This window comes from Limulus polyphemus, unplaced genomic scaffold (assembly GCF_000517525.1).
Source record: "Limulus polyphemus unplaced genomic scaffold, Limulus_polyphemus-2.1.2 Scaffold7375, whole genome shotgun sequence".
Taxonomy (NCBI): Eukaryota; Metazoa; Arthropoda; class Merostomata; order Xiphosura; family Limulidae; genus Limulus; species Limulus polyphemus.
The window spans coordinates 25118-39752 of NW_013672985.1; the positions used below are offsets into that span (position 1 = coordinate 25118).

Sequence of the window (14635 nt, forward strand, 5' to 3'; positions counted from 1 at the left end):
GAATCTTAAAAAAATACAAAAACAAGATAGGTAGCTTAATATAAAAATATAATCGCTAAAGAAGTAAACAAACAGGCTAAAGCAAGGACTAATGAAACTGCACTTTTAATCTTATTAGTTAACAGTCAACTTTATACGACGTTTCCAAGGTTAAGAAATGAGGCATTCATAAGAAAGGCTGTACAGCCACACCGTCGAAATAGGACTGACGAAAAGCAATTACAAGGTTCACTGAATAAATCAGCTTTATTCTTAATTCATTCATGAGAAAGTTTCATGTTAAAACTTTATTGTTGTTGTTATTATTATGTCTCTGTAATATATGTATTTTTTAATTAACAATTGTAAACTATTTGCAACATATTTGCTAAATGTAAACTCATTAAAATTTTTGTATATACAAACAAATATTTTTATTTTTTGAGAGATATTTGAACCTGCAGGTGTCTCTCTATTTATAGTAATAACAGTATAACGTAGTTTAGGCGATGTGTTTGTAACGTTAGTATTATATATTACAAATTATTAAGGAAAAACTTGTAATATGCTTTTTTTCTTTTCTTTCACTGATATGTTAAACTTGTCGCATTATCAGTGAGCTTAGGGTTAACTCCATCGTTACCTTTCATTCATTTATTTTTTACAATAATGAGTACGAATTAAGCTGGAATAATAATTTGTAATAAAAATCCTGGATTCCTAATACATTACTAATACTAGTAATAGTAATACTAATAGTACTAGTACTATCCCTTTGGCTTTGTTATTTAACTTTTAAGTTAAGTTTACAGTTACACTGTTAGATTGTGTGGTGTAATGTTAATAAATTATTTTTGTGTAAATGTCACACTCACTGACCAGTTTGTCTAACTATTATATTTCTAGTCTTTAGATAAATTTACATTGGTCATCTACATCTATCTGTATCACCCTAAGTATATTCATTTGTAAGACTTGTAAAAAACTTACTGTAACAGTGTTGCTATCCTTACTAGATGTTTAATGTGAATTTGTACTATGGTTCTCTTAACAAATTAGTGGTATACTGTTACAGGTCTGACTAAAATATCACTTAAGTTTAAGTTATATAGATATTTGGTAGGCATTATGGCAATGCTAGCATACAAATGCTTGGTTTCTTTTATGCATGCCATCTTATATGTTACAAGTATTGCCACATAGGGCCAAATTAAGAGCCCCTGGGTTATGTTACTACTACATATTTTGTAGTGTATAATCCTCACTCCTTATTTTAAACCTGATAATATGTGATATACATGGCTGGGTCAAACTCAAAGTGTGAATGTCATGACCTTTTACAAAGTGTTAATATATTATTATGGATCTGATGTAAGGTTACCAATATTGGTGATTTTGCAACAGGTTTTGTTAGAGAAAATTAAACGTACAATACTTGGGGATACAGATAAATACTTTAGATAAACAAGTCCTAGTGGTTATGCTTATGCAATTTGTAAATTGTACAGCTGACAAGAGTATTTCTGTTATTCATACCGACATCACTCAAACTTGTCCGAGTCAGACTGACTTAGGCATTTCACAGACATATCTTTTTTTACAAAAACTACAGAAACCCATCCGATTCATTGTGTACAATCAGATTCTTACTGTAAACTAAAAGCTTGTCACATTTTACAATGATGCACTTTGTAAATTTGGAATTATAGTAAATATTACTTTTATGAGGCTGACCTCGTGTACATTCATTCAGTTAAAGTTCTAGATACAATGGATAAATATTGACTTGAGTGAGAAATGGTTCATTTTGTATTTATACTGAGCATCTGATGTCTTTGTAAATACCTACTGTAAGTATAAGAAAAACTAGTTATAATAGTTGTATTTGAGACTAGTAACATGATATGAACTGTTGTAGTAAAAGAAGTAGAAATAATGCCCAGTTTTCTTTAGCTTTCATTATTTTTAAAATATTGAGGGAGTGTATATATATACCGAAGCTGTAAATAAATCATTATTGTACCTTTGTCCTATGTAGTGATTAAATGTTCTGTTTAATTAAAACATATATGGGTTGTAATTGGTCAGTATAAAATTATAATTGTCAACATTGACTTTGTAACATTAATTATTAAACTTTTCAACATATTTTTCTCTAGTGACAAACTACCTTTGGTTCTTTGTTCTAAAATAGAAAATATTGAATAATTTCATATTGAACCAAATTTCTATTTGTTGTTATACCTGTACAGATGAGGATTACATACGTCAACAGACTGTATACTTGTTGAGTGGTGTTGAAAGGAATGCTTCCTGTTCTTAGCAGCTTTTGGTCTTACCTCCATTGGTACTTAAGACCTTTAGTGAAATGGTTTCTTCATCACTTTACAAGGTTATGTGAGCTGCAACGAGTATGTTATGGTGAAGAAAAAGGAGCCCCACGGACTACAGGAGTTGGTAGGTACACTTGTGTTCTAGCACCTGGATACCAGATTGTCTCAAATATAAACAACATAGAACCTTTAATACACAAACATACAATGAACTGAATCTTAATATAGTGCACAATATTTGGATTCTGTGTAGAGTTTTGGTGTAAATCTATGTGAAAACTGCACATCTACTTTGAAATAACTATCAATTTATTACCTATATTAGGTTGTTCGTAGTACATGATCATATAATATGAAAGTACATGTTATAGTTTATTGTAAGTATTCTGGTATCATTATATATTACTACTAAGTTTGACTAGAATGTTGGTTGGTATACTAGGATTCACTAGAATGTGGGTTGTTGTAGTAGGATTTACTAGAATATGGGTTGTTGTAGTAGGATTTACTAGAATGTTGATTTGTTGTTGTAGGATTTACTAGAATGTAGGTTGTTGTAGTAGGATTCACTAGAATGTGGGTTGTCGTAGTAGGATTTACTAGAATGTGGGTTATTGTAGTAGGATTCACTAGAATGTAGGTTGTTGTAGTTGGATTCACCAGAATGTAGGTTGTTGTAGTAGGATTCACCAAAATGTTGCTGTTACATCCAAGTGGAAAGGGCCCTCTTCAACACTATTTCCCTAAACTTGAAAATAAAGTTAATGCTAAGCCCAAGATATGTTTTATACATGTACTTTGTTGATATTAGGTTATTTAAAAATGGCTGTGGGTGCCTGATATACAAGTATTAGTGTTAGCAATATTTCCATCAACCCTATAATAATTAATTTTTTAAGTCCTCATTTAAAACACTTTGTTTCTGGTTATCTTTGACTTTTGATCTGGTAATGATGTCAGTTTGGATTTGGGGTAAATAACCATTTTGTTAGATTGGTATTTTTGTGATAAAATTTCAAAAAAAACATCAGATATAAGGTTAAACATCATCATCATTACATTCTTCATCTCCAGACAGATGGTAACTAACCTGTTCTTATTAGGCAAGGAAGATGATGATTTAATTTTATAGTTATAATCTTGTTTATTAATAACAATAACTTTATTTCTAAATATCTTTATTGCTATTATATGAGTATCAGTTATCATGTTAAAGATTACCCTAATTTTCTTGAATGAAAACATCTGGAATATTTTCATCTTAATAGTCTAAATAACCCTAAATTTTCATCTCAATAGTCCTAAATTCTTACCTAAATAACCCTAAATTTACACCTTAATAGTCCTAAATTCTTACCTAAATAACCCTAAATTTACACCTTAATAGTCCTAAATTCTTACCTAAATAATCCTAAATTTTCATCTTAATAGTCCTAAATTCTTACCTAAATAATCCTAAATTTTCATCTTAATAGTCCTAAATTCTTACCTAAATAACCCTAAATTTTCATCTTAATAGTCCTAAATTCTTACCTAAATAACCCTAAATTTACACCTTAATAGTCCTAAATTCTTACCTAAATAACCCTAAATTTACACCTTTATAGTCTTAAATTCTTACCTAAATAACCCTAAATTTTCATCTTAGTAACTGTAAATGCTCATTTAACTCTAAAACATCAGCATGATTAGAATACAGGTTTAACTTGTATGAGGTCATAGTGATCCCATGCTGGTGTTCTAGGGTTAACTAGCCCTAAATACTCACCTAAATAACTAATTTTATTTCTGAAAATAGTTTTCCTGGCTGGAAAGCCTTTATTAATGTACAATCTATACCTAATAACATCAGTAGTATTGTTTTTAACGATTTCTTTAGAAGATGTAATATTCCTTGTACTAAACATAAATGTGCAGAAGAGAATAAAACATAATCATTACTATAATTAATTTATGAGATTCATTTTTTAGTTTTTAGGCACAGTATTACCAGAAAGCCAAACCATATCATTTGTGTTTGTTTTACTTTATGCTTTATATAATATTACATTGCAGAATACTCTCTGGAACTGTCTAGAACACCATGTTTGAAACGAGTTGTTCAACAGCTATCCAGCCTAGCAGAGAGTGGAAGGTTTACCGAGGAGACCAGTTATAGTGCTGTAGAGTATGCTATCAAGACTGTCACTGATACGAAGAATATTAATGTAAAAATTCATACAAGGTAACCTTATTTGTTGTGATTTCCGTTGGTGTGTGTGTGTGTATATATATTCCTATCACTGGTTCATATATAAAGGACCATCATTCATAGACTTCATGAGTAAAACAAATGGCAATTTTTGCCCATCCCTACTGACCCATGATTCTTACAATTGGGGTCTTTATGCTTTTCAAAATAGGAAATCACAGACACCCATTGAACTGTATCCAGTGGGTCATTCTTCTGGACTCCCCAGTGTATATCCCCCTCCCTATCTCTTGTTTTAGTGGAGCATGGGAGTTCTTGCTACTTCTGTTTCCCAGTTGCTGGAGTGGTAGACCATGGAGGTTTCTTCCTGAGTGGGGTTTGTACAGTAAACTAAATCACACTTCGTAACTCGTATATACCCACTCAGTGAGAAGAGGGCTATCGTCGTTATACTTATTGATTATACAATGACGTAATATTCTGGATCCAAGGTGTTTCCCCAGGTGTTTTTCTCCGGGCTGACTGCAATTGTTCATCACAAAATAAATTTCTTATGCAAGGCTCTTCCACTGGATGTTTTCTGCCTGGATGGACCACACTTGACATACTCAGTAGTATCCCAAGGCTCTTCCCCTGGATGTTTTCTGCTTGGATGGACCGCACTTGACATACTCAGTAGTATCCAAAGGTTCTTCCCCTGGATGGACCACACTTGACATACTCAGTAGTATCCCAAGGCTCTTCCACTGGATGTTTTCTACCTGGATGGACCACACTTGACATACTCAGTAGTATCCAAAGGCTCTTCCCCTGGATGTTTTCTGCCTGGATGGACCGCATTTGACATACTCAGTAGTATCCAAAGGTTCTTCCCCTGGATGTTTTCTGCCTGGATGGACCACACTTGACATACTCAGTAGTATCCCAAGGTTCTTCCCCTGGATGGACCACACTTGACATACTCAGTAGTATCCCAAGGCTCTTCCCCTGGATGTTTTTGCCTGGGCAAACAACACTTGTTGATCTCTGTATCTTATGCAAGGTGTTTTCACTGGATGTTTTCTGTCCGAACGGACCGCGCTTGGCATAATCTGATGTATCCCAAGGTGCTTTCCTTGGACGTTCCTTGCCACTGCAGGTTGCACTTGGTCTATTCATATAAAATTTATGGTCCTTTAGCCCTAGCGATGTCTACTTTTATCAAATTATCAGGAACCTTATTATGACTAACTATCACTCTGTCCCATGCTAACAGTTGCTACGGAACCTTATTATGACTAACTATCACCCTGTTTCATGCTAACAGTTGCTACGGAACCTTATTATGACTAACTATCACTCTGTCCCATGCTAACAGTTGCTACGGAACCTTATTATGACTAACTATCACTCGGTTCCGTAGCAACTGTTAGCATGAGACAGGGACAGAGTGATAGTTAGTCATAATAAGGTTCCGTAGCAACTGTTAGCATGAGACAGGGTGATAGTTAGTCATAATAAGGTTCTGTAGCAACTGTTAGCATGAGACAGGGTGATAGTTAGTCATAATAAGGTTCTGTAGCAACTGTTAGCATGAGACAGGGTGATAGTTAGTCATAATAAGGTTCCGTAGCAACTGTTAGCATGGGACAGGGTGATAGTTAGTCATAATAAGGTTCCGTTGCAACTGTTAGCATGGGACAGAGTGATAGTTAGTCATAATAAATGCTAACAGTTGCTACGGAACCTTATTATGACTAACTATCACTCTGTCTCATGCTAACAGTTGCTACATATGTGGATGAATTTTGTACTATCTGTTCTTAACGGGCTGATTCAGAATTACCTGACACTTTCTCATCAAACTACTAATTCAAGGTGTTTACACTGGATGTTTTTTTGTGATGGAGAGGATCGCTCTCGTTATCATAATATTGTAGACAAGGTGTTTCCACTGGATATTTTGCCAGTGGACAGCATTTGATGTGCTCTGGTGTTTCCTAAGACTCTACCCTTCACACATATATATTTGTGTTCATTTTTGAGTATATACTAATCATTCCATTTTTGTCCACACTGTGCTGTTTCACGTCATAGTTATACGTCCAATGAATGGTGCTGTAAATCTCTTTATTGATGCTCTGGTGCCTGCTTTATTACCTTCCACCCTGTATGTATTACTGTGTTTGTTACTAGGCAAGGAGCATACCTGTTCCACAAGTAGTGCTATATCCAACAGGTTTGCCTTCTTTTCTTATTATGGCGCACCTGTTCTTTCAAGGGGGTTACTCTCCACTTGATTAAATACTGTTGTGCCTTCACTGGCACCTCCACCTTTTCAATGTGGTATTCTAGCTTTCGGTGAGTGGAAGTAGTACTGTTTCTGACTTAACATTTATTTACACTGAAAATGTTTTCTCAGTAGGTATTTACCTCCACTCACTCACTGATATACTGGTATTTCTAGTTTGTACATGCCAATTCTCGAAAGTGAGAATTGTGCTAGAATAATAGAGGGAGCTACCTGCACTAGTATACATAGCACAGTATGAATGGTGGAGGGTAGTCACATGATCAGTACACGTTCTGAAGTGGTGAAAAATGAAGGAGTATAAAAGACTGGTGTGCTATGAGAGATAAAATGTTTAGCAATGCCTAGAGGGCAAACCAAAATCAAGATAGCTTTGTGTGAGTTGAGGTAAGTACATATCACAAGTACATTTTCAATGTAAGAAATTGTTCTTATTTCTTCACTGCAGTGTGACTAGCTTTTCCCTTTTACGATTTCTATACAGTGTTGTAGATCTTTAGTATCATGCTCCATGTACTTCATGACACCAGCTTCAATTTAGAAATAATTACGACAAAACTTAATAAATACCCCACAACGTATAAAATTATACTCCTTACTTTTAATGATAATGTTCATGTGATGCCACATGGCAATAAGATATTCATAATAATAAAAATTGTATCAGTTTCTGTTGGCCAAAGAAAAGTTTCCAGTTATTAATAACAGTGTACTGTTTACTACGTAAATCATGCCTTTCTTTACTGACTAAATATATGTTCCTCATAAGAATGATGTGATTTAAGTTATTATCAATTTTATGGACCTATTATCACACAAATTATAATAAAAAAGCTAGGGAATTTTATAACATTAAATTACTGACTATAAAACAGCAGCTAATGAGTTTTATATATCATTAAGTTACTGACTATAAAACAGCAGCTAATGAGTTTTATATAGCATTAAGTTACTGACTATAAAACAGCAGCTAATGAGTTTTATATACCATTAAGTTACACTGTTTTAAAGTAACTTAATGGTATATAAAACTCATTAGCTGCTGTTTTAATGTAACTTAATGGTATATAAAACTCATTAGTTGCTGTTTTAAAGTAACTTAATGGTATATAAAATTCATTAGCTGCTGTTTTAAAGTAACTTAATTGTATATAAAACTCATTAGCTGCTGTTTTATAGTCAGTAACTTAATGCTATATAAAACTCATTAGCTGCTGTTTTAAAGTAACTTAATGGTATATAAAACTCATTAGCTGCTGTTTTAAAAGCCAATGAGTAATTAACCATTAAGTTACTTTAAAACAGCAGCTAATGAATTTTATATATCATTAAGTTACTTTAAAACAGCAGCTAATGAATTTTATATACCATTAAGTTACTTTAAAAACAGTAGCTAATGAGTAATTAACCATTAAGTTAATTACTTTACAAAACCTGTTGGAACTAAAATATTCGTGAATGAAATTACTTCGTAGGTTAAAAAAAAGTTGGTCAGAAAATCATAAAGTTTTGAACTTGTTAAATGCTGGTTTATAAATATAATTATTTGTTCAGTTATTATTTATTTTCTGATTTTGCTGTGCTGTTTGAATTTTTACTTATTTGAAATTGCCATATTTTTAAAACTGTTGATGAGTTTGTTTACACTTAAATTATGCATGTCAAAATGTTATTTAAACAGTTACCAATACAGGGAATTGTTACTTTCCATAATAGTTGAGAAATGTTTCATCAACTCATAGCTATTTTCAGATAGATACAATCTGGAACAAAAATACAATATTAAATTATTTGAATCTTAGTGAAAACATTCCAAGCACTGTAAAAAAAATTGTTTAATACTATACTTAGTATTTTTGTAAATTTTTTTGTTGAATATGCTACCATACAATATCTATTCTTACTAGGTCTACGGTCATAATCTATTTTGACATCCAAGATATATTTATAAATTCCAAAATAGAAATTAAACCTTAATTCTAATAAAAAGGCCTAATTCCTAAAAAGAATGTTTTTTATAGCAATACTGTAACCAAAATGACCATTACATACCTTTATAAATCATACAAATCAGATAATTCAAAAAATCTCATGCACGGGCAAATGGAGAACACCAGGCATACAAACCAGATAATTCAAAAAATCTCATGCAAGGGTAAGATTGGATCACAAAGTGTAGTGTGATACCTGGCATATTACTCCCTGTAACATGGAGTATACCTGGCATATTACTCCCTGTAACATATGGAGTATACCTGGCATCTTACTCCCTGTAACATATGGAGTATACCAGGCATAGTACTCTCTGTAACATGGAGTATACCAGGCATATTACTCCCTGTAACATGGAGTATACCAGGCATATTACTCCCTGTAACATATGGAGTATACCAGGCATATTACTCCCTGTAACATATGGAGTATACCAGGCATATTACTCCCTGTAACATATGGAGTATACCTGCCATATTACTCCCTGTAACATATGGAGTATACCTGGCATATTACTCCCTGTAACATATGGAATATACCAGGCATATTACTCCCTGTAACATATGGAGTACACTTTGTAATTTAAGGATTTAATTTGAATATGTTGATCTTCACTTTGTTACATTTTAATAATTTGTGCGAAAGTGTTTGTGTTTGTTAATGTATATGTTTATCTCAAGCCTATATTAAACATAATTTGTGAGAAAGTGTTTGTGGTTGTTAATGTATATGTTTATCTCAAGCCTATATTAAACATAATTTGTGAGAAAGTGTTTGTGTTTGTTAATGTATATGTTTATCTCAAGCCTATATTAAACATAATTTGTGAGAAAGTGTTTGTTAACGTATATATTTATCTCAAGCCTATATTAAACATGTTTTTATTTCTCTCATAGAACTTAGTCATAGTAATATAAAGTTGAAAATTCTTTTTTCATTCAAAGGTTTGTTCCATCATTTCGTTCATGTCTGCTTCAAATCTATGGCTACAAACAGCTGCTACATGAGGTAGAAAACTTGAGAAAGACTTCATATTCTTCAGACAACTGTGAGCATGAAGATAAATTGATCAAGGTAATATAATCTGTTGTTCTAGAAATAAAAGCACTATAAAAAATTGGTATTAAAATGTAATTATTGTACAGAACTTATCTCATATTTAATAATACTATGGAAATTAAACTTGAGAACATGTTACTCACCTCTTCACAGAACAGAGAACTAATACTTTGTGCTACTGCCAAAAAGGTTTTGCACATGTGCCAAACCTTTGAACTAAACTCTCATTCCTAGACATAATAATATGACTGTGCCAGTTTGTAATCAGCATGAGACTATGCTTCTCCACACACAGAAGGATGACACACCCTTCCTGCTCAGTACTCCCCTTGAGTACGTTGTATCTACTACAAACTCTTTCTTGACGAGGCAGAAGAGACACTGGTGGGTAGTCAGCATGAGACTGTACTTCTCCACAAACAGAGGGATAACACACCCTTCCTGCTCAGTACTCCCCTTGAGTACGTTGTATCTACTACAAACTCATTCTTGACAAGGCGGAAGAGGCACTGGTGGGTGGTCCTGTGAGGAGGTGATTATTGACCTAATATATGTTTTCAGGTTATGCGAATATTAACTTCAGAACAAGCCACTCACCTGTCTACAAAATTGAGAGCTAGAGTGCCACATAAAGAAGATGGTGTAGAGATAGAAATTAAAAAGATGAGTTCTTTCCTGAGAATATAGTGACAGAAAGGAAACAATTGTGGAGTGTGTTTCTCACTAGAAGGGTCTGCACAGATTCCATTTTCTGCATGTTCTTGTAAGAATTTCACTTAAGTATTTTTCACATATTGTTCGGCTTAATACGGTGCCTTTCAAAAGTATTCAACCCTACCAGTAGTGTCACTTTTTGATGAAATACAAATTATGTAAAAAATTTTTGTTAATTAACTTGTTTTTATTCAAAACTCCATGATTAAATGTAACACTGAGGTTGTTAGTCAGCAAAATCCCTTCATAGAAAATATATAAATTGAAATTTGCTGATTGCATAAGTATTCAGCCCCCTAAGTCAGTACTTGATAGAAGCCCCTTTGGCAGCAATTACTGCTGTAAGTCTTCTTGGATATCTCTCTACCAGCTTTACACAGTGGGATGTGTAATTTTTTGCCAATTCTTCCTGGAAAAATTGCTCCAATTCTGAAAAGTTTGTTGAGGATCATTGATGGACTGCAATCTTCAAGTTTTGCCAAAATTTTCCATTGGATTCAAGTCACGACTTTGACTTGTCCACTACAGACATTCACTTTCTTCTTTTGAAACCACTCCAGCGTGATTTTGCCGTGTGCTTCGGGTCATTCATTGTCCTGCTGAAATGTGAATTTTTGATCCAGTTTTAGATTCTTGACTGACTTGAGTAGGTTTTCCTCTAGGATTTCTCTGTACTCTGCAACATCCATCTTCTCCTCAATCCTGACATGCTTCTCAGTCCCTGCTGATGAGAAGCATCCCCATAACATGATTCTGCCACCACCATGCTTGACAGTTGGGATGGTGTTAACTGGGTGATGTGTTGGGCTTGCACAAGATGTAATGGTTTGAATTTAGACCAAAAAACTCAATTTTTGACTCTTCTAACCACAAAACCTTCTGCACATGTAATGCAGTATCACTTATATGCTTTATCGCAAACTCCATAATTGATTTAAGATTATTCTTTTCAGTAATAGTTTCTTTCCAGCCACTTACCTATACAGACCAGCTTTGTATGGGGACCGGGATATTGTCGATATATAAAAACAGACTCCCATCACAGACATGGAACTTTGCAAATCTTTCAAAGTTGCCACTTACCTATACAGACCAGCTTTGTATGGGGACCGGGATATTGTCGATATATAAAAACAGACTCCCATCACAGACATGGAACTTTGCAAATCTTTCAAAGTTACTAGTGACTTCACAGTGACATTCCTAACCAATTTACTGCTTGTCCGGCTGCTTAGTTTGGAGTTATATGTTACAATAACATTTACAAGTAATATGCTGTGTTAACATGTTATAGTAATAAATATTCTGTGACATAACCTAAACCTATGATGTTGATTTTTATATAAGTAGTTCAACAGTAACCCTTTAAATGGCTTTATGTTTTAACAATCCAATTATCATATGTAAACAGTGATTTCGAACTTGTATAAAAGTCAGTTCTACTCGTACACAAAGTCTTGATAGAATATTATCAATATAAAAGTCAGTTCTACTCGTACACAATATTTTTTCATCTGATGTAGCAAAATTTAGTTAGCACTCCCCCCACCCCTCAAGAAAAGACTCCTGTCAGTAGAATAAGGTAGATGCTATTTCTTATTTTAATTGATTAGTTACCTTTTGAGTAAGATAATGAATGCTCAGCCCTTTCACCTCTAACCTCTTCCTAAAGCTATGTTTCAGTCACTTGTTCAGCATTATGTATCTGTTAAATGAATGTGTAAGAGTCATTACATACCTTTGGGACTACTTTTTAAGAATTCATTTCATGTCTTATAGACCACTGTGTCAGTCATTCGGGGCCTCTTGATGACCATGTGAGTCACACTGGGCTTCTTAGACCATTGTGTCAGTCATTTCAAACCTTTTAGATCACCATGTGAGTCACGCTGGGTTTTTTAGTCCTTTGTGTCAGTCATTTCAAGCCTTTTTAGATCACTTTATTAGTCATTCTTTACTTCTTAGACCATTGTGTCAGTCATTTCAAACCTTTTAGATCTCTTTATTAGAGTCATGCTTTACTAATTAGATCATGTCAGTTATTCTGTATATAGATCACTATACAAGCTTTGTGAGTTGTTGTTGGCTATTACTCAATTTAGATATTTACTGTGACAATTTTTATATGTTTTGTTTAAACAAGAAATAAAATGTGTATTCAGGCTGTGTTGATTCCAGCACCATGAAGCTGGGTACCATATAACTTGTGTAGGAATGTCACCTGTAAATGTGGCACATTGTTCTCTACAACAGGAAGCTGGGTACCATATAACTTGTGTAGGAATGTCACCTGTAAATGTGGCACATTGTTCTCTACAACAGGAGGCTGGTACCACATAGCTTAGGTAGGTATGTCACCTGTAAATGTGGCACATTGTTCTCTACAACGGGAGGCTGGTACTATATAGCTTAGGTAGGAATGTCACCTGTAAATGTGGCAAGTTGTTCTCTACAATGGGAGGCTGGTACTATATAGCTTAGGTAAGAATGTCACCTGTAAACGTAGCACGTTGTTCTCTACAACAGGAATTTGGTACTATATAGCTTAGGTAGGAATGTCACCTGTAAATGTGGCAAGTTGTTCTCTACAACAGGTGGTTGGTACCACATAGCTTAGGTAGGTATGTCACCTGTAAATGTGGCACATTGTTCTCTACAACAGGAGGTTGGTACTATATAGCTTAGGTAGGAATGTCACCTGTAAATGTGGCACGTTGTTCTCTACAACAGGAGGCTGGTACTACATAGCTTAGGTAGGAATGTCACCTGTAAATGTGGCACATTGTTCTCTACAACAGGAGGTTGGTACTATATAGCTTAAGTAGGAATGTCACCTGTAAATGTGGCACATTTTTCTCTACAACGGGAGACTGGTACTACATAGCTTAGGTAGGAATGTCACCTGTAAATGTATCATGTTGTTAAGTATAACAGGAGACTGGTACTATATAGCTTAGGTAGGAATGTCACCTGTAAATGTATCATGTTGTTAAGTATAACAGGAGACTGGTACTATATAGCTTAGGTAGGAATGTCACCTGTAAATGTGGCACATTGTTCTCTACAACAGGAGACTGGTACTATATAGCTTAGGTAGGAATGTCACCTGTAAATGTATCATGTTGTTAAGTATAACTGGAGGCTGGTACTATATAGCTTGGGTAGGAATGTCACCTGTAAATGTGGCACATTTTTCTCTACAACGGGAGACTGGTACTACATAGCTTAGGTAGGAATGTCACCTGTAAATGTATCATGTTGTTAAGTATAACAGGAGGTTGGTACTATATAGATTTACTGATTTGACTACAGTGGGTATCTCAGAAGTGAACATAGAAATAATGGATTCTTTCAGCTGTGGAATGTTTTAATGCCGGACAAGCCTTTGCCAAGTCGTATCGGAAAGCATTGGAGTGATATTGGATTCCAAGGAGATGATCCAAAGACTGACTTCAGAGGAATGGGATTATTGGGTCTGGAAAACCTCATGTAAGAAAAATGATTTTTTAAAGGATGACATAGTTCTTTGGTGTAATTTTAAGTAGCCGTTGAGCTTACTTTATAAGATATAGTTAACATAGAATGATGTAATAGCTTGGTGTAAGTAGCCGTTGGGCTTACTTTATAAGATAAAGTTTACATAGAATGATGTAATAGCTCTTGGTGTAAGTAGCCGTTGGACTTACTTTATAAGATAAAGTTTACATATAATGATGTAGTAGCTTGGTGTAAGTAGCCGTTGGACTTACTTTATAAGATAAAGTTTACATAGAATGATGTAATAGCTTGGTGTAAGTAGCCGTTGGGCTTACTTTATAAGATATAGTTAACATAGAATGATGTAATAGCTTGGTGTAAGTAGCCGTTGGGCTTACTTTATAAGATATAGTTTACATAGAATGATGTAATAGCTTGGTGTAAGTAGCCGTTGGACTTACTTTATAAGATATAGTTTACATAGAATGATGTAATAGCTTGGCGTAAGTAGCCGTTGAGCTTACTTTATAAGATATAGTTTACATAGAATGATGTAATAGCTTGGTGTAAGTAGCCGTTGAGCTTACTTTATAAGATATA

The 14635-nt window shown here is 34.1% G+C and overlaps 1 protein-coding gene across 3 annotated transcripts; it reads left to right on the plus strand.

Moving 5' to 3' along the window:
- Nucleotides 1–457: 457 nt before the first annotated feature.
- LOC106474570 (ELMO domain-containing protein 2-like) lies at nucleotides 458–14051 on the plus strand. 3 transcript variants are annotated; one of them, XM_013935258.2, is made up of 5 exons: nucleotides 458–501; nucleotides 2232–2436; nucleotides 4368–4536; nucleotides 9730–9859; nucleotides 13914–14051. In XM_013935258.2, the coding sequence occupies exons 2-5, from the start codon at nucleotides 2286–2288 to the stop codon at nucleotides 14049–14051; spliced, it is 588 nt and encodes a 195-aa protein (XP_013790712.1). In that variant the 5' UTR covers nucleotides 458–501; nucleotides 2232–2285. The 3 variants fall into 3 exon arrangements, with proteins under 3 accessions (XP_013790712.1, XP_022258595.1, XP_022258596.1); XM_022402887.1 differs by lacking the exon at nucleotides 458–501 and adding an exon at nucleotides 735–1829; XM_022402888.1 differs by lacking the exon at nucleotides 458–501 and adding an exon at nucleotides 1967–1981.
- The last annotated feature ends 584 nt before the right edge of the window (nucleotides 14052–14635 follow it).

Excerpts from the sequence above, each read along its gene's own strand:
- LOC106474570 (XM_013935258.2), top strand. The coding sequence starts at position 2,286 with ATGCTTCCTGTTCTTAGCAGCTTTTGGTCTTACCTCCATTGGTACTTA. Across the intron at positions 4,537-9,729 it reads AATGTAAAAATTCATACAAG|GTTTGTTCCATCATTTCGTT; the intron begins GTAACCTTATTT and ends TTTCATTCAAAG. Across the intron at positions 9,860-13,913 it reads ATGAAGATAAATTGATCAAG|CTGTGGAATGTTTTAATGCC; the intron begins GTAATATAATCT and ends GGATTCTTTCAG.